We start from the raw sequence: 24,616 nt of genomic DNA, 5'->3' as shown, positions 1-24,616 counted from the left end.
TTTACTTTCAAACTGTTCATATCATTACATAGACAGTATATAGTTGAGTTATGGTTGTTATTCCATTCTGCCAATATTTGTCTTTAGTATATTTAGACCATTTCATTTAATGTAATTATTGATATGGTAGTGTTTATATTTGTCTTTTTTGTTGTTATTGTTTTCACTTTGTTTTTTCTCTATCTTCTTTCTTGTTGCCATGGATTATTTGAACTACATTTTCCACTAGAATTCTCATACATCTCCTGTATGATAATTCCAACATCTATGTTATATTTGACTCTGATTCTGAGGCTTGCTGGCCCTTTAGTTCTTTAAACTACATTTTTTCTTGCCTTTTGCTATGCCCTTAGTCTTTTGTTGAAGTTGAACTTGTTGTATCAGGTAACAGGAACTGAGGTAAGAAAGCATTTGGTGTGAGAATTTATGTTACTCTAAGAGTTAGGCCATGTTTAATGTTGCTTTAGCTGTGGGTCTCAGAGGCTTCAGATTTTTCTAGTGTCCTTATTTTCGTCTCATCTTGACTTTTGGTTTCCCTTAAAACTTCTCCTCAGAAACGTTTTATGTCTTGTAGCTCTATTATCTGTGATCTAGTGTTATTATATTGAGTTCCTGTTGGTGTGCTGGTAAGGTGTGGGGTAGGGGGAGCATTGTATTAGCTTCCAATTAAATCTGTTTTTAACTGGGCCTGTGTCTCCGGGCTGTGACCTTCACAAATGTTTCCAAAGTGGTAAACTTTTTTTTTGTAATGCCCTCTACTTCCTTCCCTGGTTGTAGTAGTCTCAATCTATTTCCTTTAAGCCCTGACACCGAATGACTATGTTTCTTCCTCCTTTCCTCTTTCCAGTGAGATAAACTGGAGTAAACTGGTGTGGAAGGAAGTTCTTTCTCCTACGTGGGATCGGCTCCTGTGCAGTGCTATGCTCTGGAGGATAAGCCTGTGTGTTTTGCATTGTTTTATCTTCCCAGAGCTGTGAGGGGATGTTTCTTGATCTTCACTGTGAGAACCTAGTGGGGCTTCTGGAAGTAAAACCCCTGACAGTGTAGGCCCTTCCCTAAGACCGTGGTACCTGTGAGTTTCTTAATCTCATGCTAGGCAACCCTCAGCCTGTAGAACTTCATGAAAATTATCATTTAAATGTTCCTAGGAGTTTATGGCCGCAGCAACTTTTGCCCCACAGAAGCTAATCTCCATTGTGACTTTCTGGATGCACCTGTCACTCCATAGTCCAGAGTGGCAGTGACCGCTGCAATAACAGTGATCTGATGGGTCGAGACGAGCCATCAGTTTTCTGTTTATCCAGCTTCTTCTTCTTGTAAAAATAACTTCCAAGCTTTTTACATGCCACAGCAGAAACCAAATATCTCTAGAGTCTTTCTTTCAAATCACAAGCCAGATTTTGTACCTTCTCTGCCCAAAACCCTGTAATGACTCACCACCTCATACAGAGTAAAAGTCAAACCCATGACACTGGCCCAGCACCAACTGGTCTCCGTTCCTACTCTGACCTCCTCTTCTGTTCTTCCTCATGCCCAACCCAGGTAGACTTGCAGTTCCTCCACTATGCCAGATGTGCTGCCACTGGAGACTCCACGCTCTGTTTCCTTTGTCTTTAAATGTTCCTCCCTTGATATCCACTGGACTCGATCCTTTTTCGAGCCTTTGCTCAGATCTCACCTTTTCAGTCAGGTTCGCCCTGACCACCCAGTTTCATATTGTAATTTTACCCTACTTCACCGTTCACCCGAGGTTTCCAATCCTTTCACCCTTTTAAGTACTCACACTACTTTTTACCTTTTTGTCATAGCCGTCATCATCTTATAACATACTTTATAATTGTTTATTATATTATTGTATCTCCCACTATTATTAAGTTCCTTGAAGGAAAAGATCTTTGTCTCTTTTGGTTACTGATAGAACCCCAATTTGCAGAACACAGTCAGGCACAGAGTAGATATGAAATGAAACTCTGGAATGTTGAATATTGCTCTTTTACAATGACTGTTCATTAGCGTATCCTAAGTCACTTACAGAGGCTGACTTGAACTCAGTGCTATTTGAGTCTGCACAGGCTCTAGAATAATAAAATGCCACCCAACCCCTGCATCCAAGCTAAGAGTTTATTTCTCAAAAAACAGTTTTCCAGCTCGGAAGCTCTCAAATGAATTCAGTCAATATGTGCTGAGTAATTATTATGAACCTGCCAGTAGTAAAGACTGGTTTGCAGAAGTTCCATGCAGCCACTGCATAGGCAAAACACATTTTCTGGGCTTTCAGGGATACATTTTCACTCTCAGCTGCCACCCAGGATGGTTCAGGGAAAGAATTTCACAAGCTCTGCACTATGTCTGAAAACAAAGCACACACACCTCTAGTGCATCTGTGTTCCCAGGAAGACCGGAAATGCCTCAGTGATGAGACCACTGCTGTATTTCTTTCTTTCCTACCTTACACAACATCTTACAAGAGGCAGGTTCATAATAATTACTCAGCACATATTGACTGAATTCATTTGAGAGCTTCCGAGCTGGAAAACTGTTTTTTGAGAAATAAACTCTTAGCTTGGATGCAGGGGTTGGGTGGCATTTTATTATTCTAGAGCTATGCTGACTCATAGTGGTGGGGGAAGGGAGTACGGGGAGAAGCAAGGCTTTTAGACTGAGCCTACGGATTACTTAGAGTTCCTCCTCTGGCGTCTCAAGGTGTATGTTTTGATTTTCTTGGCTTCTTATGAATCTTGTTCAGCTGTCTAGCTGCTGCCTGCTGTCCTGTTCACAGTGGGGAGTTAGCACAGGGCCAGTAGAGCTGGCGGCTGCACTGTGAGTTTGTTGCTCTGTGCTGTCTAGTCATCAGAATCCCTCTTGCAAAACCAAGAAGAATAAACCACAATCTGCTTCTAGCTGTAAATCTACCCTGGTGATGACAAGCTGATGTCACCCAACTGGCCAGCTCACTGCATTGTGACCACAGCCTGTGGCTGCATTCTTAGTGTTGTATTGTGTAATTGCAGGAAAGTGCCTGCACAGACCCTACACATCCCTTAGTTAAAGATGTACAGCCTAACACATCCACTTTCTTGTCTTCTGCTCCCTAGGATGGCACCCACACACAAAGAGGATGATTTCCCTTAACTCAAACCATGCAGGTTACTGCAGTTCATCTCATGGGAGGGGCTGTAATACATGCTAGTAACTCCTCTGCCCTTCAGCCTTCAAAGTAAGAGTCAGCTTTTTCTCCCCATTTGGGACATCAAGCCTAGCATGCAAGACTTAAAATATTTTTCTTCATTTTTGCTTAATTCTCATGTCAGAGTATACTATAATAAACATGTGAACTTGGTTATATTGTTCAAAGATCTACACAGGCACATTTATCCCTGCTAATACATCAATGAAGTATTTACGAACGCTCATCTTTTTAAAAAGTTTGCAGCATTCTCTGCTGAAGGAGCCTGCTCACTGGTTAAATGTTGCAGTCTCTCTGGGCAGTGATGTGCCTTCATTAATAGAGAGAATTGAAGAGCCAGAGCTGGTAAATCTTCTAAGGAGCGGGGAAGTAAGGTGTGCTTAAGGCACAAAGGCTACTTGAGTGGCTTCAGGAATTCAAGACAGGTGACAACTCTAGACTCACTTGCTGAAAGAATTTTGAAAACCTTCCTCATTTAATACCTAGGAGTGCCCTCTGAAAGGCCCTCCTTAAAATGCTTCCAGAATAGAGAACTCAATCTGGTGAAGAGCCAGGGAAGCCTTTTCCTTGCAAGGCTGACCACTGGCATCTGCCTTCCTGTGCTGGCTGTAGGCATCTTCTTTATAGGATGTACATTTAGAACCTGCAGATTTCAATTCTGTACCAGGTGCTCACATTTAGGACAAGATCTTCAAGGTCACAGATTTTCCCATTCTTTCTTTCCTTGAACTAGCAGTTTTGGAAGTACTTTGAGTGGTCCAAACCATGGTGTTTCTACCTTAGGTGAAGAAGGGCTATGAATGAGACTGAGATGGTTACTATAAAATTTGAAACATCCAGGGAGGAAGAGAGGATAAATACCTGTCTTATCAGAAAGAGCAGTGAAAATTGCAAAGATCTGGCATGTAAATGAGAATCATGAAGTAATAGGAAAAATTCCATTGAACCCAAGCTCCTATAGCCTATACGCTTGATGAACTGGAACAACACCTGAGGCCTTCAGTCACCTGTTTCACTTTCTGAAAAGCATTTACTGAAATACTTACTATGATCCTACAAATCTTCTAGAAGATAAAAGTAAAACTGCAAATAATACCAGTGTCTGCTGCCAATGACAGTGCATTCTAATGGGGGATGCAGGAGAGATAGACATATAAAAAATAACTTGGGGCTGGGTGTGGTGGCTCACGCTTGTAACCCCAGCACTTTGGGAGGTGAGGTGGGCAGATTGCTTGAGCTCAGGTGTTTGAGACCAGCCTGGACAACATAGGGAGACCCCATCTCTACAAAAAATTCAAAAATTAGCTAAGTGTGGTGGTGCTACTTGGGAGGCTGAAGTGGGATGATCGCTTAAGCCTGGGAGATGGGGCTGCAGTGAGCCGTGATTATGCCACTTCACTCCAGCCTGGACAACAGGGCAAGACTCTGTCTCAAAAAATACAAAATGAAAAATAAATAAATAATTTTGAAACAATCTCATAAGCACAGTCAGTAAAATAACCTGTATTTATGAGTACTTTAATATTCTGGTTCTTGAGCTAAAAATGTACATGGATGACCTCATTCAATCTTCACCATAAATTGCTGAGGTAGGTAGGCACCAGTCTGCTCTGCAGATGAGAAAACTGAGGCTCAGTGGAGTGAAACCCATCTCACAACTAATCAGAGGCAGACCTAGCATCAGAACCCGGGTCTGTCTGACTCCAACGCCCATTCTTGCTATCAAGATTCTGTACGACTTTCCGTGTGATCAAAAATGATATGCCAAATATTTTAAGAGTCTCTAGAAGGAGACAAGTGATCAGGGCAGTGGAGAGAAGGATAACAGGATAATCTTTGAGGGGATGTCACTTTGAACTACTTCTTTGTTCCATTTTATTTCTTCTACTGACATATTATTTGTGCCGTTTAAATTTACTTATATTAGGAATATAAAAGTTAATTAATCAGTATCTGCCTTTAAAGGTATAAGTGGTGTTGTTACACTACACAGAAAGTGGTATATTATTTAAATGATATAAATTTAAATATATATTAAATTTAAATAATATTACATTTAAATGATGTTATATCACTTTATATGTAGTGTAAGGAACTTTAACATTATTTCTCCTTCCTATCCTTTGTGCTATTATTGTCATATATTTATTTTTACATATGCTAAGAACACACAATCCATTGTTTACTATTCTTGCTTTAGAGCAAAATTGCTCTTTTAGAGCAATTAAAAATTTCTAAACATGATTTTAATTTATTTCATTCCCAATGCTCTATATCTTTGTATAGATCCAAGTTTCTGACCTGAAGTTTTCTTCTGCCTGAAGAACGTTCTTGAACAGCTCTTGAGTGTAGGTCTATTGGCAAGACATTTTGTCAGTTTTGTTTGCATGAGAGAGTATTTCTCTTACATTTTTGAAAGATATTTTTGCTGGGAATAGAATTATATGTTGATAGTTCCACAAGATGGCAGTTCTCCCAACCATCTTAGCACTTTATAGATGTCCCTCTATGACCTGCTGGCTTGCATGGTTTCTGAGGAGTCTTCTGCAAGGCTTACCTTTGTTCTTCTCTGTGGAATGTGTCTTTTTTCTGGCTGCCTTCAAGATTTTCTTTTTGTCGTTTGTTTTCAGCAGTTTGAATATATATCTTTTGTTTCCAGCAGTTGTTGCATGTGGTTTTTGTTGTTTGTTTATTTATTCATTTGTTCATTTGTACATTTATGCTCCTTGATACTATCTGATCTTCCTTTTTGAGACAGGGTCTCCCTCTGTCGCCCAGGCTAGAGTGCAGTGGCACCATCTCAGCTCACTGTAACCTGTGCCTCCTGGGTTCAGGTGATTCTCCTGCCTCAGTCTCCTGAGTAGTTGGGATTACAGACGTGTGCCAGCACAGCCCGGCTAATTTTTATATTTTTAGTAGAGATGGGGTTTCTCCCAACCTTAGGTGATTTGCCCGCCTAGGCCTCCCAAAGATCTGGGATTACAGGCGTGAGCCACTGCGCCCTGCCTGATCTTCTGAATCTGTGGTTTGGTGTCTGTCATTTTGGAAATTTCTTGGCTATTATTTATTCAAATATTTCTTTTGTTATGCCCTCTTCCTCTTCTCTTTCTGAGGTTCGAAACATGCCTATGTTAGACAATTTGGTATTGCTCTGAAGGTTTTGGATACTCAGTAGCGTTTGCAGTTTTGAACTCAGTTATATTTTTGTGTGTCAGTGTGGGCCATTGCTGCTGACCTGTCTTCATGTTCACTGATTATTTCCTCGACTGTGTCCAGTGTGATGAACCTGTGGAAAGAAAGCCTTCTGTATCTGTGACTGTGTTTTTCACTTCTATCATTTCCACTTGACTTTTTATTTTATAGTTTCCATCTCTCTGCGGAGATTACCCATTCAATCTTTCATCCTGCGTTGTTTTCCAGTACCGCCCTTAACATATTAATCACAGTTCTTTTAAATCCCCTATCAGCTAGTTCCACTATATGTGTCATCTCTGAGTCTTACTTTGATTATGGCTTTATCTTCTAGGAGTGAATTTTCTTTCTTGCCCTTTTATGTGCCTCATAATTTTTGGTTGACAGCTGGATGTTTTGTGGAGGCCCATAGAGACTGAGGTAAATAGTTTTTATGCCTGAAAATGTGCATACATTTCCTTTGCTAGACTTCTGATATGGGGGGAGGAGTTGAATGAACCTAGTTGGCGAGTGGGACAGTGTTGAGCTTCATTGTTGCTGTGGTTATCCTCAGGGCATCATGGATCCTGAATTCCTGGAGGGATAACTTGTGTTCAGGTTGGAGAGTGAGGCGGGGTTGCCAGAGTGAAGTCTGCTGGGTCCCCAGCTTTCAGGCTGCACCTCAGAGTGGCTGCATGCTCTTATACCTTTCCTGTCCCTCTCCCATTGGTGTATGTTTTACTCTTTACTTGAAACTTGTTACCTTGGTGGCAGGGCGTGGGACATGGAGGACATTCTGATTAATTTTCTAATGAAACCCTTGGTCTCAGGGATGTGTCCTGAGCTTTCCTCTCTCTCCCCCATCTGTAATCCCGGGCCCAGCAGGTGTTCCTGCCCCTTCCTCAGAAGGAGAGTTTCTCGTTTTTAAACAATCCCTTCCCCACCAGCTGCAGTGAGTTTTCATCAGTGCCCTAAAGACAACAGCATTTATTGACCTTTCCTCCACAGATTACAATTTTTGTTCCATTGGAGAGTTGGGGGAAGGGCCTGGCAGAGCCACATGCTCCTGTGCATGTCTAGCGTTTCTCCCTTCAGGTCTGCACCACATCAGACATGTTCTTAGGGTGCTCACCAGTCTTTTCTGTGAACACCCTATAGAATTCTGAGAAAAGGAGCCGACAATTTCTATGGCTCCCTGAGGCTTTACACTGTCCCACCAGCCCACACTTGGCTATGTTCACCAACTCATCAACTCCACTGGCCAAAATTTTCCCACCAGCTTTGGTTGCATCTGCCCCAGGTGAGTGAGTGCTTATTGTCTCTTTTCTCCCTGAAGGTATCTTTCTCTCCTGAGATTTTGGACTAGGTGTGGTACAGGAAAGGATTCCCAATCCAGACCCCAAAAGAGGGTTCTCGGATCTTGCGCAAGAAAGAATTTAGGGTGAGTCTGCAGTAGAAAGTGAAAGCAAGTTTATTAAGGAAGTAAAGGAAAAAAAGAATGGCTACTCCACAGACAGCACAGCCCAGAAGGCAGCTAGTGGCCCATTTCTATGGTTATTTCTTGAGTATATGCTAAACAAGGGGTGGATTATTCGTGCCTCCCCTTTTTAGACCATATAGGGTAACTTCCTGACGTTGCCATGGCATTTGTAAACTGTCATGGCGCTGCTGGGAGTGTAGCAGTGAGGACTACAGAGGTCACGCTCATCGCCATCTTGGTTTTGGTGGGTTTTGGCCTGCTTCTTTTTTTTTTTTTTTTTTTTTTTTTTTTTTTTTTTTTTTTTTTTTTGAGACGGAGTCTTGCTCTGTCGCCCAGGCTGGAGTGCAGTGGTGCAATCTCGTTGGCCTGCTTCTTTACCTCAACTTGTTTTATCAGCAGGGTCTTTATGACCTGTAATTTGTGCCAACTTCCTGTGTCATCCTGTGACTTAGAATGCCTTAAGTGTCTGGGAATGTGGCCCAGTAGGTTTCAGCCTCATTTTACTCAGCTCCTATTCAAGATGCAGTTGTTGTGGTTCACGTGCCTCTGAGAGCTGTCTCCTCTACAACTCAGTTCTGTAATGAGATTTTTAGAAAAGTCATGTATTTAAAGTTTGTGGGTTTTTTTTTTTTTCATTGTAAGGGTGGAAGAAACATGCTTTACAGCTTTGTATATCCCAGAGAAGAAACCAGAAGCCTTTTGAAGTATTTTAATTTTACATGAAATTTGGATAAATTTGGTATATTAGAGGTTTTTGTTGGCAAATGTCAAAAATACAACTCAAAATTGAAACTATATTGCTTCACATAGCTGGAATGTCCAAGTGTGGATCGTGATTGAGACATAGCCTTACCCAGGACAAACAATCTTAGCAGGGCTTTTTTTTTTTTTTTTTTTTTTTTTTTGAGTCAGGGTCTCACTGTGTCAATGTCACCCAGGCTGGAATGGAGTGGCTTGATCACAGCTCACTGCAGCCTGGATCTCCAGGGCTCAAGTGATTCCTCCTCAGTCTTCTGAATAGCTGGGACTACAAACTGCACCCAACCTTGTTAATTCAAGTCACATGAAAAGGCTGTGCGTGTTTGTGTGTGTGTGTGTGTGTATAGTACATGTTCACGTGTAGAAAATGCAGGAAGGATAACTCCTCAAATAGTCATTAACTATGATTGGTACTGGAAGTTAAGTCAGAGTAAAGCAGGTAACAGAAACTTTCACTGTATACTTTGTGTAATTCTGTACTTTTTTTTAAAGTTAATTCGTATTATTGTATTTTGTTTTAAATAGCATAAAGCATAAATGTGGAAAGTCAGTGTTTACAAGAGAAAGTTTCAGTTATATGGAAAAATCACTACATGAACCATCTTATTCCTATATGTACTAGATTGATGAAATGTTATTACAAATAGAAAAACCTCAGGACAATGGGTAAGTTAGATATCCAGAGAGGTATGCAGGAGATTAGAGGGACAGGAAGGCATTACAAAAAGTTGCCTTATAGCTCATACATTAACATTGTTTATCTTGCTGAAGTACCATGTGGGTAAAAGCAAGCAGCATGTATCCTGATAGGAGGTGAATGAACTTGGCTGTCATACCCATTTCCCAAGGGCAGGATTCGCTACACACAAGATTATAAGACCTTTAAGAGGGAGGATGCCTGTAATCCCTGCACTTTGGGAGGCCAAGGCGGGCGAATCACGAGGTAAGGAGATCAAGACCATCCTGACTAACATGGTGAAACCCCATCTCTACTAAAAACACAAAAAGTTAGCCGGGTGTGGTGGCACATGCCTGCAGTCCCAGCTGCTCGAGAGGCTGAGGCAGGAGAATCGCTTGAGCCTGGGAGGCAGAGGTTGCAGTGAGCCAAGATTGCATCACTGCACTCCAGACTGGGTGACAGAACAAGATTCCATCTCAAAAAAAAAAAAAAAAGAGGGAGGAGAGGAAGCCCCCAAAAGCAGAATCCAGGAAGCTGCTTCTTCTCCACAAGGAAGAGAGAGCTAAATAGAATACAACTCAAAGATGGAGAAGCTGTTTCACATATGGAATAGTTAGAGGAAGGCTAACATGGAATTAAAGACGCAGGAAATTGAAAAGGAAGACAGAATGTGTGCATAAACTGTGTTATTTCTACCACTTCACTCCAAGGTGAAATAAGCAGGTTACTTAGAGAACAAAAGCATCTCTCCCTCGTCAGTCACTTTCATTATCTCCTGTTTCTTCCTTATTGAAGTCCACCCTTGCTTCCTTCCTCAATGGCCCGCTTCCCAATACATCCTTAACCTAAAGCTCCGTACCCCAACACATGCAGAAACACATACCTTTTTTTCCTCCAGTGCTTTGAAAATTGAATACTGTGTTTCTAGCCCTTTAGTGCAATGATTTGCAGTATGTGGTCCCCAGACTGGCAGCATCAGCATCACCTGGCTTTTATCCAAAAGTCAGGTGATAACAAATGCTGGTAAGGATGTGGAGAAATAAGAACCCTCTTGCATTATTGGTGGGAACGTTCATTAGTAAACCACTATGGAGAACAGTTTGGAAGTTCCTCAAAAAAATAAAAATAGAGTTTCCATATGATCCAGCAATCCCACTGCTGGCTATATGCCCCCAAAGAAGGGAAATCAGTATATTGAAGAGATATATGCACTCCTATGTTTGTTGCAGCGCTATTCACAAGAGCCAAGATTTGGAAGCAACTGAGGTGTCCATCAGTAGGTAAATGGATTTTTAAAAATGTGATACTTATACACAATGGAGTACTATTCAGCCATAAAAAAGAATTCTATCATTTGCAACAACATGGATGGAAATGGAGGTCATTATGTTAAATAAAAAAAGCTGGGCACAGAAAGACAAGCATATATTCTCATCTATTTGTGGGATGTAAAAATCAAAACAATTGAACTCTTAGAGTATAGAAGGATGGTTACCAGAGGCTGGGTTGGGGGTAGTAAGGGCACATTGGGAGGAGGTGGTGATGGTTAATGGGTATAAAAAATAGAAAAAGTGAATAATACCTTGTGTTTGATAGCATAACAAGGAGACTACAGTCAATAATAAATTAATTGTACATTTGAAAGGAACTAAAAGAATATAACTGGATTATTTATAACACAAAGGATAAATGCTTGAGGGAATAGATACCAAATTTTCCATGATGCGATTATTACATATTGCATGCCTATACCAAAATATCTCATGTATCCCATAAATATATACACCTACCATTCACCCACAAAAATTAAAAACTTAAAAACATTATACATGATGCTGGAAAAACTGGATATGTATATTCGGAGGGATTAAACATCTAGTTTCATCCTATCTCTCACCATACACAAAACTCAAATCAAAGTTGATTAAAGACTTAAATAATATAAGACCTGAAACTACGAAACAATTAATACTGGAAGAAAACACTGGGGAAATGCTTCAGGACATTGGACTGGGCAAAGATTTATTGAGTAAGCCCTCAAAGGCACAGACAACCAAGGCCAGAATTGAGAAATGGGATTTTATCAAGCTAAAAAGCTTCTGCACAGCAGAGAAAAGAATAAACAAAGTGAAGAGACAACCCACAAAATGGGAGATAAATATTTACAAAATATTCAACTCACAAGGGATTAATAACCAGAATATATAAGAACTCAAACAACTAAATAGCAAAAAAAATTAATAACAATTTAAAAATGGGCAAAAGTTCTGAATAGACATTTCTCAAAAGAAGACATACAAATGGGCAGCAAGTATATGAAAAAGTGCTCAGCATCACTAATCACCAGAGAAGTGAAACTCAAAACCACAATAAGATATCATCTCACCCCAGTTAAAATGGCTGTTATCAGAATGTTACAAAGGCTAGCAAGTAAGGGAAACACTTATACCCTGTTGGTAGGAATGTGAATGAATACAGTCACTATGGAAAACAGTAGGCAGGGTCCTCAAATTGCCAGAAATGTAATCTGGCAATCCCAAGGCTGGCTGTCTATCCAAAAGAAAAGAAATCGCCATATTAAAAAGATATCTGTGCTCCCATGTTTATGATAGCACTATTCACAACAGCCAAAATATGGAATCAACCTCAGTCCCCATCAGCAGATGAATGGATAAAGAAACCGTGTATATATACACAATGGAATTTATTCAACCATAAAACAGAATAAAATCCTGTCAATTTGCAACAACATGATTGGAACTGGAGGACATTATGTTAAGTGAGATAAACCAGGCACAGAAAGACAAATGTTGTATGTTGTCACTCATGGGAGCCAAAAAAAAAAAAAAAAAAAATGAATCTCTTGCATTTACTCCTGTGAGGAAGTTTTATCATCCTCCACTACCTTTTATGTTAATTTCTTGTTTTTAAATTTTCACCTTACTGGAATACTTTAAATTTAAATCCCACTGCCCTGTATTATGAGGACTTGAGGTTTTGGTGTATCATGGATGATAAATTTTTTTTTTCGAGACGGAGTCTCGCTCTGTCGCCCAGGCTGGAGTGCAGTGGCGCAATCTCGGCTCACTGCAAGCTCCGCCTCCCGGGTTCACGCCATTCTCCTGCCTCAGCCTCTCCAAGTAGCTGGGACTATAGGCGCCCGCCACCACGCCCGGCTAATTTTTTGTATTTTTAGTAGAGACGGGGTTTCACCGTGGTCTCGATCTCCTGACCTCGTGATCCTCCGGCCTCAGCCTCCCAAAGTGCTGGGATTACAAGCGTGAGCCACCGCGCCTGGCCTGGATGACAGATTTTTATCTACTCTACAGCAGGCAGAAGGCAAACTCTTTTTGCTTTTTCCAAGCACTGGTAAATGAAGTTTTTTATAATTTGCTCTTTATGGACATGGAACCCATTCAAGTATGCTAAAACCCAATTCCTCAGCTCCTAAGACCTATATCCATGTCTGTGTTCCCTTTAGGTCGGCATGGTGTCAGTTCAGACTTAACCATTCTTATTTCAAATTACCTCTTTGCTTCTGACTGTTACAGGGGCTGGGGGAGTGCCCCCTTTTCTGAGTTAACTATTAATTTATTTTTTTCTTACAACTTTTTTGATTATCTTATTTTTATAATGGATGGTATCCTTTATGCATTACCATGCTCCATGAAGCCTATCAATATTTTGCAAAGTCTGATGGATGCTATTTAATGGGCTCCCAACACACATTGTCTACTGAGGTGGAATCTGCTTCTGGCCTGAGAGTCACTCTTGTAATGAGTTATAACCATTGTCTGAATATGTTTTTTACTTTACAAAATTCTATCTCATATTGTCAGCTACTATTTGGAAATATTTAATATCCCCAAATTGAATGATCATATTTTCTGTTAACAACTTGTTATTCTGGAAGAGTGGTGCTTCCCCTCCCCCAGAAATGGTGCCCTACATTTGAGATGTCACTAGCTTTACTTTTTCTATTCCTTCCTGAACATTTTTCTACTCCCCATATCACCACCTGTGCCTCAAAACATCTAATGGTTTTCCACAATTCCTTTGTTCTCGGCTTTTAATCCCTCAGCTGGGCTCCCTCTTGAATTCATTAACGTGGTTCCCTGTGAACCTCCAAATTTCTTCTCATCTCGTCTGCTCCTTTCCAAGTACTTGAGAGCCTCAGCTTCTTCCTGTTCTCTCACTTTGAACTCCGTGCATCTTTAACTCAGCAGCCAGTTTCTGCGATGCCATTCGGCCTTGTATACCCGTTTAAGTTCAAATATTGATAATTCCAAATTTGGGGTGAAGTTAACTGAAGATGAGAAAGAACTAACTGAATACAACAAAATGCAAAAAATGGCAAATGATGGAATGAATCTGGGAGATTAGTAAGGATGGAGCAATAGGCGAAAAGGTGATGAGTGGGATTTGGAGAATTGCAAATTAAAGTGCAAAAGAGAAAATTGCACTTTAATCAAATGGATGTATAGCTTCCTAAGACAACGCCCAAATATAAGAAAATTCTGTAAGTAGCCAGTTATTTCATTGAGGGAAGGACAGTGTGTGTGGGAGGGGTGTTTCCAGAGTGAAGATAGCATATGCCTTATTGCAAGTGTGTTAGCAAAGAAAAGTTTTGGAGTCACCTTTATTTGGAGACATTTCTCTCAAGCTGGTTTGTGTATTTACTATCTATAGCAGAGATATAACAGCACGTCTAGGTCTAATTGAAAAGATATTTCCAAAACAGCTCATTTGAAATGAGAGTATTTACAGTGGCTTTCCTTGGGAAACAGCCATAATTACTCCATTGTGATCTTCTTTCTTTTTTTTTTTTTTTTTTTTGAGACGGAGTCTCTCTCTATCACCCAGGCTGGAGTGCAGTGGCACGATCTCAGCTCACTGAAACCTCTGCTTCCCAGGTTCAAGTGATCCTCCTGCCTCAGCCTCCTGAGTAGCTGGGATGGGATTATAGGTGCGAGCCACCACGCTCGGCTAATTTTTGTATTTTTAGTAGAGACGGGGTTTTACCACGTTGGCCAGGCTGTTCTGGAACTCCTGACCTCTGGTGATCTGCCTGCCATGGCCTCCCAAAGTGCTGGGATTACAGGCGTGAGCCCCCGTGCCCAGCCCTCGTTGTGATTTTGTTTACTCTTTTCCTAGTGTTTTAAGTGGGAAAAAACCCAAATGGTTTTGTTTTCTCTTATATTCCAGTAACTTGTAAAGTTTATTATGCATTTTAATAGGGCTGAGATTTAAGATCTTGGAAGTAGAATGTTAGGAGTGAGATAAGCTTCATAAAAACAAAGACCTCAAACTGTCTAAGGAGATGCAAGTTCATAGCTAATCTAAATGAGATTTCTATTTAAAGTACTTCAATACAATATTATAATGCTTGTGGCCATGCTTACTGGAAAGGTGTTGGTGTGGCTGTTTCCATGAAGTCTTATCTTAAATGTTTCATTATTTTATACACAATGGCCAATGTGGTGCAGGAGGCCCCTCTTCATATACTTTTCTCATTGATGATCAATATTTAGGTTTTCTTTTGGGCTTAGAAATTGCTGTTTTGATACACACTCATTTTAAATTATTTTACCTGATTTTACCCTTAAAGAGTAGGGCAAAGTGTAAAGGGAAAATATGAAGTTGAGTCTTTTTAAACCTGGATCATGTTTCTCCACACTGTAAGAATAAAATACATGATCCAAATCAATCTTTTTGGAGTTGTACATTCAAGAAGCACAAGTAAGCCAGCAGTCGGCTGTTTTGAGATCCCTCGAGTGTCATCAGGCTTTTTGGGTGGTATCATATTTTATTAATTAGGCTTTTTTACTGAAAAGGATGTTTCAGGGCAGATCAGGTCCTTTTTTACTGTGTACCTGAAAGAACGTGGCTGCAGCCATAATCTGTCTGAATCGTGGCTGCTGCTATAGTGTGTGATGTTCATGCTTGTGATCCTGCCCCTCTGCTGTCAGCAGGAAATCTTGGATAAAGGGGACCTTTCCGTAGCTGCTGCGTGTCAGGCAGGTTCTTCCTATTGCTGTAGTTCACAGAAGGCCCATGGCCTCAAGGAGGCATGGTAAAGTTGGGTGAAACAAATATCACTGGGTGGAGAATCAGGAACTTTGATCTCCGGTTTTAGATGGGCCAATAACTTGCTGTCTGACCTAAGCAATCCACTTAACCTCTCTGGGCCTGGTTTCCTTCTCTGAAAAATGAGAGGACCTGGACTTGGTAAGTTTCAGTTTGGGGAGGAAGAGGGCTCTAAAATTACTAGGTTGTGAATAAGATATCCACTTGTCCTAACATTTATCAAACTCTTTTGTAACATTTATGTTTGCCAGGCACTGTTCCAAGTCTTTAACAAAGATGAAGCCATTTCATTCTCAGATGACACTTTGAGGGGGTACTGTTATCATCTCCATTTTATAGATCCAGAAATGTATGACCAGAGGTAGAGCTGGGATTCAAACTCAGGCAGCGTGCCCTCAAGCCCATGCTTTTAAACATTGGCATGCGTTAGCATCTGACTCATCTAGAACACATCCTTTTTCTGGTGGGCTTCACAGAGGAACATTAAAATTACTGTGTTGTGGAGGAATCATTACTACATAAAGAAATGACATTCAGGATATCTGGCTTCTTCAATGATTGAGAACAGTGGAGTCTATTTTGTGAGCTTCATGGTGAAAAGCTTTACAAAGCATGTATTTTATTCTTCACAAAGTTCATGAAAAAAAAAAGGCACAGAGAGTCATAGGAAAAGAACAAGGATACCTGGAGCTTTGGCTGCAATTAGAGCAGGAGGATGCTTATATCTGGAATCCTTAGATGTCTGATTACTGGTTTTGCTTATGTGTAAATACAAGTTGCTGTGCTAAGCAGAAAATAATTGTAATGGATTCATTTAATCATAACGCAGCAAAGTTTAACTTGTTAGAGCTTCAAACTTGCAGATGAAGCTTTCCCTGGGGCAGCCAGTGTGATTGTAGTTGCTGTAGCTGACCTACTTATCAGCTTTTTCAAAAGGTGGCTTAAATGCCTCCCAGGATACAGGAACACACAGAAAACCTAACAGGAGTAACTTTCCATAACTCATGATTCATTTTTAGGGCATTTGGGGGCCATACATCATATGAGGTAATCTTGTTCATGCTTGCAGTTTTCACCTAGACATGAGTCACAAGATTAATTCTTAATAACTCAACTAAGAATTCTTAATAGGGGAGTGACTAGAAGATTTCAAATCCAGAGGTATTTTTTTCTGATAGAGTTTGGTTAGGTACACATGAGCAAGAGAGCCCACCACCACTTTTCAGGACTTTTGCCCTGGTTGGTAACCCAGAAGTCATGTCTTCTCTTGGGCACTTGATGTGTTCCCCTTCCAGTTGGGTTAATGGTGGAGATAAAAGGAAATGATATTGGATTTTAATGCAAATCGTATCTCTTCACAGAATTGAGTCAAGAGTTTGAAGTTGTGTTAGAACTATCCATTTCTTGATCTGTAGAAGTCACCTAATGACTGGTAAAAAGCAAGATGGTAGGGAAATGACTGTATCTTATGTAAACTTGTAAGACTGGACCTCAGGTTGACAGAGTGACAGGCTGCTCTTTCAACTGACAAACTCTCAAAGACACTGGGGCCTGTGGAGTCCCATCTAGAATGGATTCAGGAGGCTGAAATCAACCCCAGGATTAAAACCAAAGTGACCTTTCTGAAAGATCTTGGAAACCGATCGAGAGCAATCCTCTATGGTTGATGCAAGTGAGTAAGAGTAAAGAAAGTGAAAAGTTATGAGCAAAAAACAAACTCCTCTTTTCCTTTCCTGGAACTGATATTTCCTTATAGTTCCCCAAGCCTGATCATCTAGTTTTCCTCTTTCATTTTTCATTTCTTTGCTTTTTTTTATCCTCCTTTTATCTTCCCTGTTTCCCCTATTTTTTTTTCTTTCCCTCTCACCGTCTGCCACCCTCCCTATCATTCTTCCATTCTCTTCTATCTAAAATTCTTCAGCTTTCACCTAAAACTCAGTGCTAGGTTTGTAACTAGAGTCTCTGGTAGACATGATTTTAGGTCAGGGGTTCTATACATAACCAGATGCCTGTGACTTCTTAAGGATTCTCTCTGCTGTGCCTTTGAGAGACCTTTTATTCTTGGTTCATATACTATGGCCTATCCAATAATGTTTTATTCTACTTTAAAGTTTTTCTCCCAAACCAGAATATTTATGAGAATCAGTAGAGACCAGAAAAGTGAGGCAGAGATTTGGAGAGGATTCAAATTAACCTCCTTTTGCCTCATTACATTTCATGGAACAAATCAGGGTCACCTCATCTTTGGGTTCCAAAATCACCAGGTTAGCTTTTCACGGAAGGGCTCAGTTATCTTGGTTCCTTGAATCCTTTCTTAATGGCCCCATTGCCCAACCCTTGCCCTGTTTTCATTGTGACCTTCTGTTTTATATAATGGCTATTGAGCCTAATTAAAAATTGTATTTTTTCTTCTCATTTCACATCATGGCCTTGGTGAATGTATTTTATTGTCTCAAATGCTAGTCAATCTAGGAACAAACATGGCATGCTATTTGAAGTTTTCATTATGGAAGAAGATCAGATGTGGATTTGGGGAAGAGAAATCCTGGTGGGATACTGACTGACCGCATCTAGAAGTGACAGCAGCAGAATTTTGCATCTGGGATTCATTAGTCACTTCTTACCACAATGCAGAGATCTAAAGCCAGAGTAGTCCATCCTTCTCTATCCTTCCCTACACAGTCATCATCTCCATCTCCAATCAAACCACTGAACAGTTCACCCTATGTGAGGTCTCTCTTCTGTATTTTCCATATCTTCCCAAAACTCGATTTTTCCTTGTGCTGGCTTGTCTGGCCAATGCAATAGCTTCATATCCTGTCTTAGCTTTCTAAAGTACTTTGTAACTTGCATTTCAATGGTATGGAGCTATTTTCTCCAGTAGGAGCAGCTGAAGAGGTAAAATGAAATTAACACACAAAAACCTCCACAATGTCAAATGATGATAGGTTTCTGTATGTACTCCCTCCAAAAGATCCAATATGAAGGAGGAAAGACCAAGCTGTGATTGTTCTTCTGAGAAAGGCAGAGAGATACACCATATATATAGGTTGAGATAATAAATCTGTTGAGATTAACCATGCAAAATTTCTTCTGATCAGCCTGTCGCTGTTTCAAAATATCATTAAATGGCTGCATTCCACATGAGATGCAGGAAGATAAGAGTAAGAGGGCAGACAGTAGTTTCACTGCCCCTTCCTAACCTTGACAAATGTCCTTTAAGTGACCTTGATGCAGTTACCACTGTTGTCATTGTCCTCTCTGATGAATTTTTTTTCTTTTGCTTTCAGCTCGGGGACCTGCTTCACAAGTTACAGTTCGTCCTGACATATGTGGCTCCTTGGCAGATGGCTTGGGGTTCCTCGTTTCACGTGTTTGCTCAGCTCTTTGCCATTCCTCGTATCCTTTCTGCTTCTATTTTCACCCTCCAGCTGAGATTCACATTTCACGGAAGCAAGCTTTTCATTGACCCCTGGCAATAAAAAGGTTTTAAAGTCTTTAAGATTACATTTTAATGGGGACATGAAGAGGCACTTTGGATCCCTTTAGGCCACTTAGCCTTAAGAGATATTTCTTAATTTTGAACTCTTCCTGCTTCTTAATGCATATTCAGGAGTTACTTTTATTTTTTCTGGTCCTTCCATTTCCCATGCCCAGATCTGCATTAAGGTACCCTGTCTTTTAAATGGAAAGTTACTGCTTAAATGATTGGGTCGCCTTGTGCAAAATAGTGCAAATAAATTTGCTGTTATTAAGCATTGTGGATAGGGTTAATGCATTCAATACATTTTTATCAAGTGTATCTTATTTTATAGTATGGTTATCATAGTATACTTCAGTAATATTCAGAAACACAAGATTAGGTACAAACAGCATTTGGAAGACTAAAAAATTAAATTATGGTCTTTTAGTGGCTATTAGCCAAGAAGCCTTGGTTTCCGTGTGTGTTTTACAATGTTTACATAATAGTTTTAATTTACTTCCTAACAAATTTTGAGATGCTCCTTCTAAACATCACTTTGACATTGATAGCTAAATTTTATATATGTGCACATGTGGGTAAGGGGAAGCGGAGAGAGAAATTGCTTTAAAAATACTCTTGAAGAAAGAGATTAATTAAAATTTGACTCAGGCCTAAAATGTGTCCTCAAAGGTTTTCCTTCCCAGTGAATTTAGAGTTTTTAAACCTGTATGTTTCCCAGGAAACAGGGACCACTTGCATCAGAATCCCTGGAGGAACTAATTAACTAAGTAGATTCCTGGACCCAGCTCATACTTTTTAAATCAAATTTCACGGGGCGGGATCCTAGAATCTGTCTTTCCACAAGCTTTCTTGGTGATTCTTATGCCATCAGTGTGTGTGAACCACAGTTCTAAACTCTGGCAATCCATCAAGGCTGCTGTTAGCTAACTTGAATGACCGCTCAGATCTCTCTTCCATATGAAATTTACATAAGGCTCATTAAGACAATTCTTAGGGAATCTCTAGGACCTTAACTTGGTGTACAGGAATGGAAACATGTTTAGGATAATCCTTGAGTGATAATATATTTTATATTTTGAAAAATGATTTCTTCCAGGCCCTAACTTTTTTTAAAAAAAAAGTTAAGCATACGAAGAGTGGATCTCACAATACACATTGTTCTATGTTGCTATTCTTAGATGTGCATTGATATTTCTAAAGTGTTTCAAGGTCATTTGGCAGAACAAGCTAAGGAAAAATTATATACATGTTTGCAAAGCCTGAGCTTGTGCACCACCCTTTCCCTTTAGCTGCAATCATTTTCTATAAAGCCAGTAATTTCAGTTTTCCAGAGTCCTTTAAAACAAAAACAGGTGAAATATTGAGTTGATTTTTAATCTCTTTCTGACGTATTTCTAAAGTTTCCTTTTTAGAATTTAAAGCATGTTTTTTTAATTTTTTTTATTTTTTATTTTGAGACGGAGTCTTGCTCTGTATTAAATGAAAATGATTAGATTAATGCAAATTTGTTGTTGAGGAGTTGCACCAAGAATTTAAAACTTGAGGTTATAATTCCTGATGTCATAACTTTGGACTTGCATCTGTCTGTAGCATTTCTTGCTGATGTTTATGCCTTGTTAGGTGAGTTCAATATTACTAATTATTCCTTGGAGTTCCACGACTGAATTAAGACTGTTCTGGGAACCATAATTTTCAAATACTTGCCCTATATTCGTGTTGAGGGTTCACACATGAGCACATGGTATTTGGCACTTAATAAGTCCTATAAGAATAAAGACAGCATTAGGATTTATCTCAGCTTGTGCACAGTGAGCATTAAATTTACATACTTTCACGATATACAGGCTAATTGTCTTACAACATGGAAACATTCGAGATGCAGATTTTACTGGGCATTTGGTGGTTCCGTTTTAGAGCACTCAGTGGATCCTCTTGTTTTGTTCCTAAGCCTGGCCCTGTTAGTGACACCAACTTCCACTTCCACCCCTTCTGCTAAGATACAGAGCCTTCAAATTGACCTCCCTGGAGGCTGGCCACTGACAGGATCTTTACCCTCTCCCCCATACCCATGGACACCCACCTCATCCTTCATCAGTTGTAAAGGTAGATATTTGTTCCTTGGAGTCCAACATCATGCTGTTCAGAATATAATGAGATAAATAGTTGAAAAACTAGATATACATGCCACCCAAAGCTATTAAGTTATTAAGTGTCAGCCCTGGATCTTGGATTATTTTGAAATGTTAATTATTTTATCACTCTATTAAGAAGCTGTGGGCTCCATCTCAGCATTGAAAAGGGACTGATTTGCTCTGTTTTGGAATTAAATTAGCTTTCAGGCCAGCAGGGCACTGTTTGGTAAATTGCTTTTTCCAGTACTAGCATGTTTTCTCCCTCCATAGCCTCAGTTAGCTTCTGAGCTTGTAACCTCCAGGGAAAGATGAGAATATTCACCTTTTTAATATGTGTAGAGACCATGTAAGACCATTGTCTTCTAATAATTAGACAGACTTAGCCAGATTCTCTATAGTAAAGCCGGAGATTGGGAGGGCTGCTTTCTACTTGGTGCATCCTTTTGCGCTTCTAATGATTTTTAAAAATCTTTTAATAATTGATGTTTTCTGGCTAGGCACAGTGGCTCATGCCTGTAATCCCAGCACTTTGGGAGGCCGAGGAGGTCAGATCATGAGGTCAGGAGATTGAGACCATCCTAGCTAACACGGTGAAACCCCGTCTCTACTAAAAATACAAAAAAATTAGCCGGGCATGGTAGTGGGCACCTGTAGTCCCAGCTACTCGGGAGGCTGAGGCAGGAGAATTGCTTGAACCTGGGAGGCGGAGGTTGCCGTGAGCCGAGATGGTGCCACTGCACTCCAGCCTGGGTGACAGAGCGAGACTTCATCTCAAAACAAAAACAAAAACAAAAAACAAAACAAATAATTGATGTTTTCATTTTAAGTGTGCTTTTAAAGCAGTGATCAACTACCCCTTAGGTTAATCTCTCAGCTATTTCTCTTAGAAAGAAATAAAGAGGGCTTTATGTGCCTACTCTTCGTAGTATCTCTTCTTTCTTGGCACTGCCTTGCCAGTAGTAGTGACAGCCTTTCATATTTGCCCAGAGTGTGCTATAATTCTTTACTGATCTTTCCCCAAAAAAAGATTCTCTCTATTCACTGCCACCCTCCCTCTAACCTATTAAACGTCATTTCCTTTCCTACCACATTGAACTTTATTTTTAGACTAGCACAGTTTCCTCACTTCTTAAATTTTGGATAATTGTTTCTGGCATTTAAAAAATGTACGATGTAATCTCTGGGGAAATTTTAGAATCAAAAACAAGAGCCACATCAGCCCCCCTTTTAATATGTGTAGAGATCATGCAAGACTACTGTCTTCTACAAATTAGACAGACTTAGCCAGATGATCACATATTAGCACATCTACCCAACCCTGACTCCTCTTGGTTTTGCCCTGGTTCCTCTGCAAGCCCTGTCACACCCCCTATCCCCTGATGTGGGGACTTCTCCCTTTTCCTTGCTTCTCAACACAGCCCTTCAGAAAACTCCACCTCTGACCTGACTCTGCTTTCTAATATTTTTTTCAATACCTTCACTCAATGATATCTTGCGTGCAATTCCCTTTTCTTCCAATGATGAGGAGCATAATAGCTAATTTGTTGTGTTTTGTGGCAGAAGTATTTAGGTATTTTCAGCTTTCAGAAGAGGAAACTGATGGGTGATAATAGATATCACAGTAGCGTATTGTTCTGTAGTTCTCTATTTGAACCTAGGTCAAAATAAAAAGAATTGGATTTAAATTGCAGCACAATAGAGATCTTTTTGATACCTAAACAATTCAACATTGGAATGGATTATTAATGGAGGATGTGACATTTTACTCCTGAAAATGCTTGGGAGTAAATAGAAAGTTTAAAAAAAAAAAAAGTCACTCTCAAAAAAAAAAAAAAATCATGATTTTTTTTTTTTTTTTTTTTTTTTGAGGCAGAGTCTCACTCTGTTGCCCAGGCTGGAGCGCAGTGGTGCAATTCTAGCTCACTGCAGCCTCAAATTCCTGGGCTCAAGAGATCTTCTCACCTCAGCCTCCTGTGTGGCTGGGACTACAGGTGCGCGCCACAATGCCTGGCTAATTTTTTTTAAATCTGATTTTAAATCTACGAAAATGTATGTGAAAGTGTGGACAGCACAAGACTCACTCCCTTTTTTATATCTTACATATAAATGGGGCCGTTAGGGAATCCCCACTTCCACCCCCACCCCTTTATCACATAATTTGTTTAACGTTATGTTAAACCACTTAGAAGTCCGAGTTACTTCTATATTCTTGATAATGAAATGCAGAGTCTTCCTGTCTGTGCCAAGCATTTCTCTTTTACTCTCTGACAGAACTTTTGGAACATGGGTTACAGAAATAAGATCCCCCTTAGTTCAGCAGTGAGAGAGATACAGCTGTCAACAACTTCCCGGTAGGAAGATCAGCCTTGTAGGAGGTCAGATCATATCTGTAGTAGAATGATCCAAGTCCTAATACCCTAGGACCAGGAAGGATGTCCATATTATACGACCTGGGCAGTCTGGCTCTCCACTGACTTCTGCCACCCCTGTGGATTCTGGCCAGCAGTTCTCTCTTGCGCTTCCAACCACAGGCCCACAGAACCTCTGCACCACAATGATGGTGAGTGATTGGCAGCTGGGAGTCTCCAATGATGGAGTGAGACCTGAAGGGACCAGCTTGCTCAGAGAACTGTTGCTTCTGGCGCCTCGCCACTAATCACCAAAGATCCGTTGGGCTTAAGCCAAAAGCAACAGACATGCTAAGTTTAATATTGAGCAATTACCTCTTTGATCAAGCAAGGTGTGTGAAATTGATGCATGCCAGTACGTGAGAAACTCATATAAGAACGCCTAAAGAAGCAACTTGGCCCACAAAACACTTACTTCATGTGCATGTGGTATTTTTTGCTTAAAAACTAGATATGACTTGAATTGAACCAATGGTGTTCAATATATGATATCTGTTTATCTGTGTATCCATCTACCTATATAGATAGATGGATAGATATTTCAAACAGTGGGAAAACATTCTTCAAGAAACAGAGATGCTACCTTCCCAAACAATTATTTATTTTCAAAAAGTATCATCTACTATTAATTATTTACAAAGCTACTTGATACTTTAGCAAATGTACCCTAGTGTGTTTTGTTCAGCTAATAATCTTAGTGAAAAGCAACTGTTCTTTTCAATCCTTAGATATTAAACCTTTGCCATGAATCAGACTAAGACTGCTGAGATTTTTATGAGAATCATTTGGTTTACATGGTGGTGAAATGATACCTAGCATGGTACTACTGAAAGTTTTATATTTATAAATCTATACATAGAGAAATTAAGTGTGTGTTCTTTGTTCCTTCTTTGGTGGAAAAAATGACTTTAGTGAAAACTCATCAAAATTTGAAATAATATTTTAAAAATATAAGAATGATAATTTTTTTTTTTGCCTTAACTCAACATTCTCAGATTCTGCCATGCTTTTCTTTCAGACGATTGCCACATCAATCTTTTCTACCCCATTGAGCCCATTTCTTGGGAGTGTCATTTTCATCACATCATATGTCAGGCCAGTGAAATTCTGGGAGAAAAACTACAAGTAAGATCCTAAAATCAGTGCTCAATTACTTTTCTCCAGTTTGTGCTTCAGAAGGCTCCTCTGCCTTCCTCTGTTAGGAAGTCTCTGGCTTCAGGCTTCCCCCT

The 24,616-nt window shown here is 39.9% G+C and overlaps 1 protein-coding gene across 3 annotated transcripts in view; it reads left to right on the top strand.

The window, feature by feature from the left end:
- PCNX2 (pecanex 2) overlaps positions 1-24,616 on the top strand; it is a 352,029-nt gene that overhangs the window by 213,520 nt on the left and 113,893 nt on the right. For all 3 annotated transcript variants that reach the window (XM_063614016.1, XM_055234937.2, XM_063614015.1), the window contains exons 22-23: positions 18,654-18,762; positions 24,383-24,512. In XM_063614016.1, the coding sequence (XP_063470086.1) occupies positions 18,654-18,762; positions 24,383-24,512 (239 nt within the window). The remainder of the gene's footprint in view (positions 1-18,653; positions 18,763-24,382; positions 24,513-24,616) is intronic.

The sequence above is a fragment of the Symphalangus syndactylus genome, chromosome 19 (genome assembly GCF_028878055.3).
Source record: "Symphalangus syndactylus isolate Jambi chromosome 19, NHGRI_mSymSyn1-v2.1_pri, whole genome shotgun sequence".
In the NCBI taxonomy this organism is placed as follows: Eukaryota; Metazoa; Chordata; class Mammalia; order Primates; family Hylobatidae; genus Symphalangus; species Symphalangus syndactylus.
The sequence above is the reverse complement of the archived record's forward strand: the minus strand, read 5'-3'. Positions and strand labels throughout refer to the sequence as shown.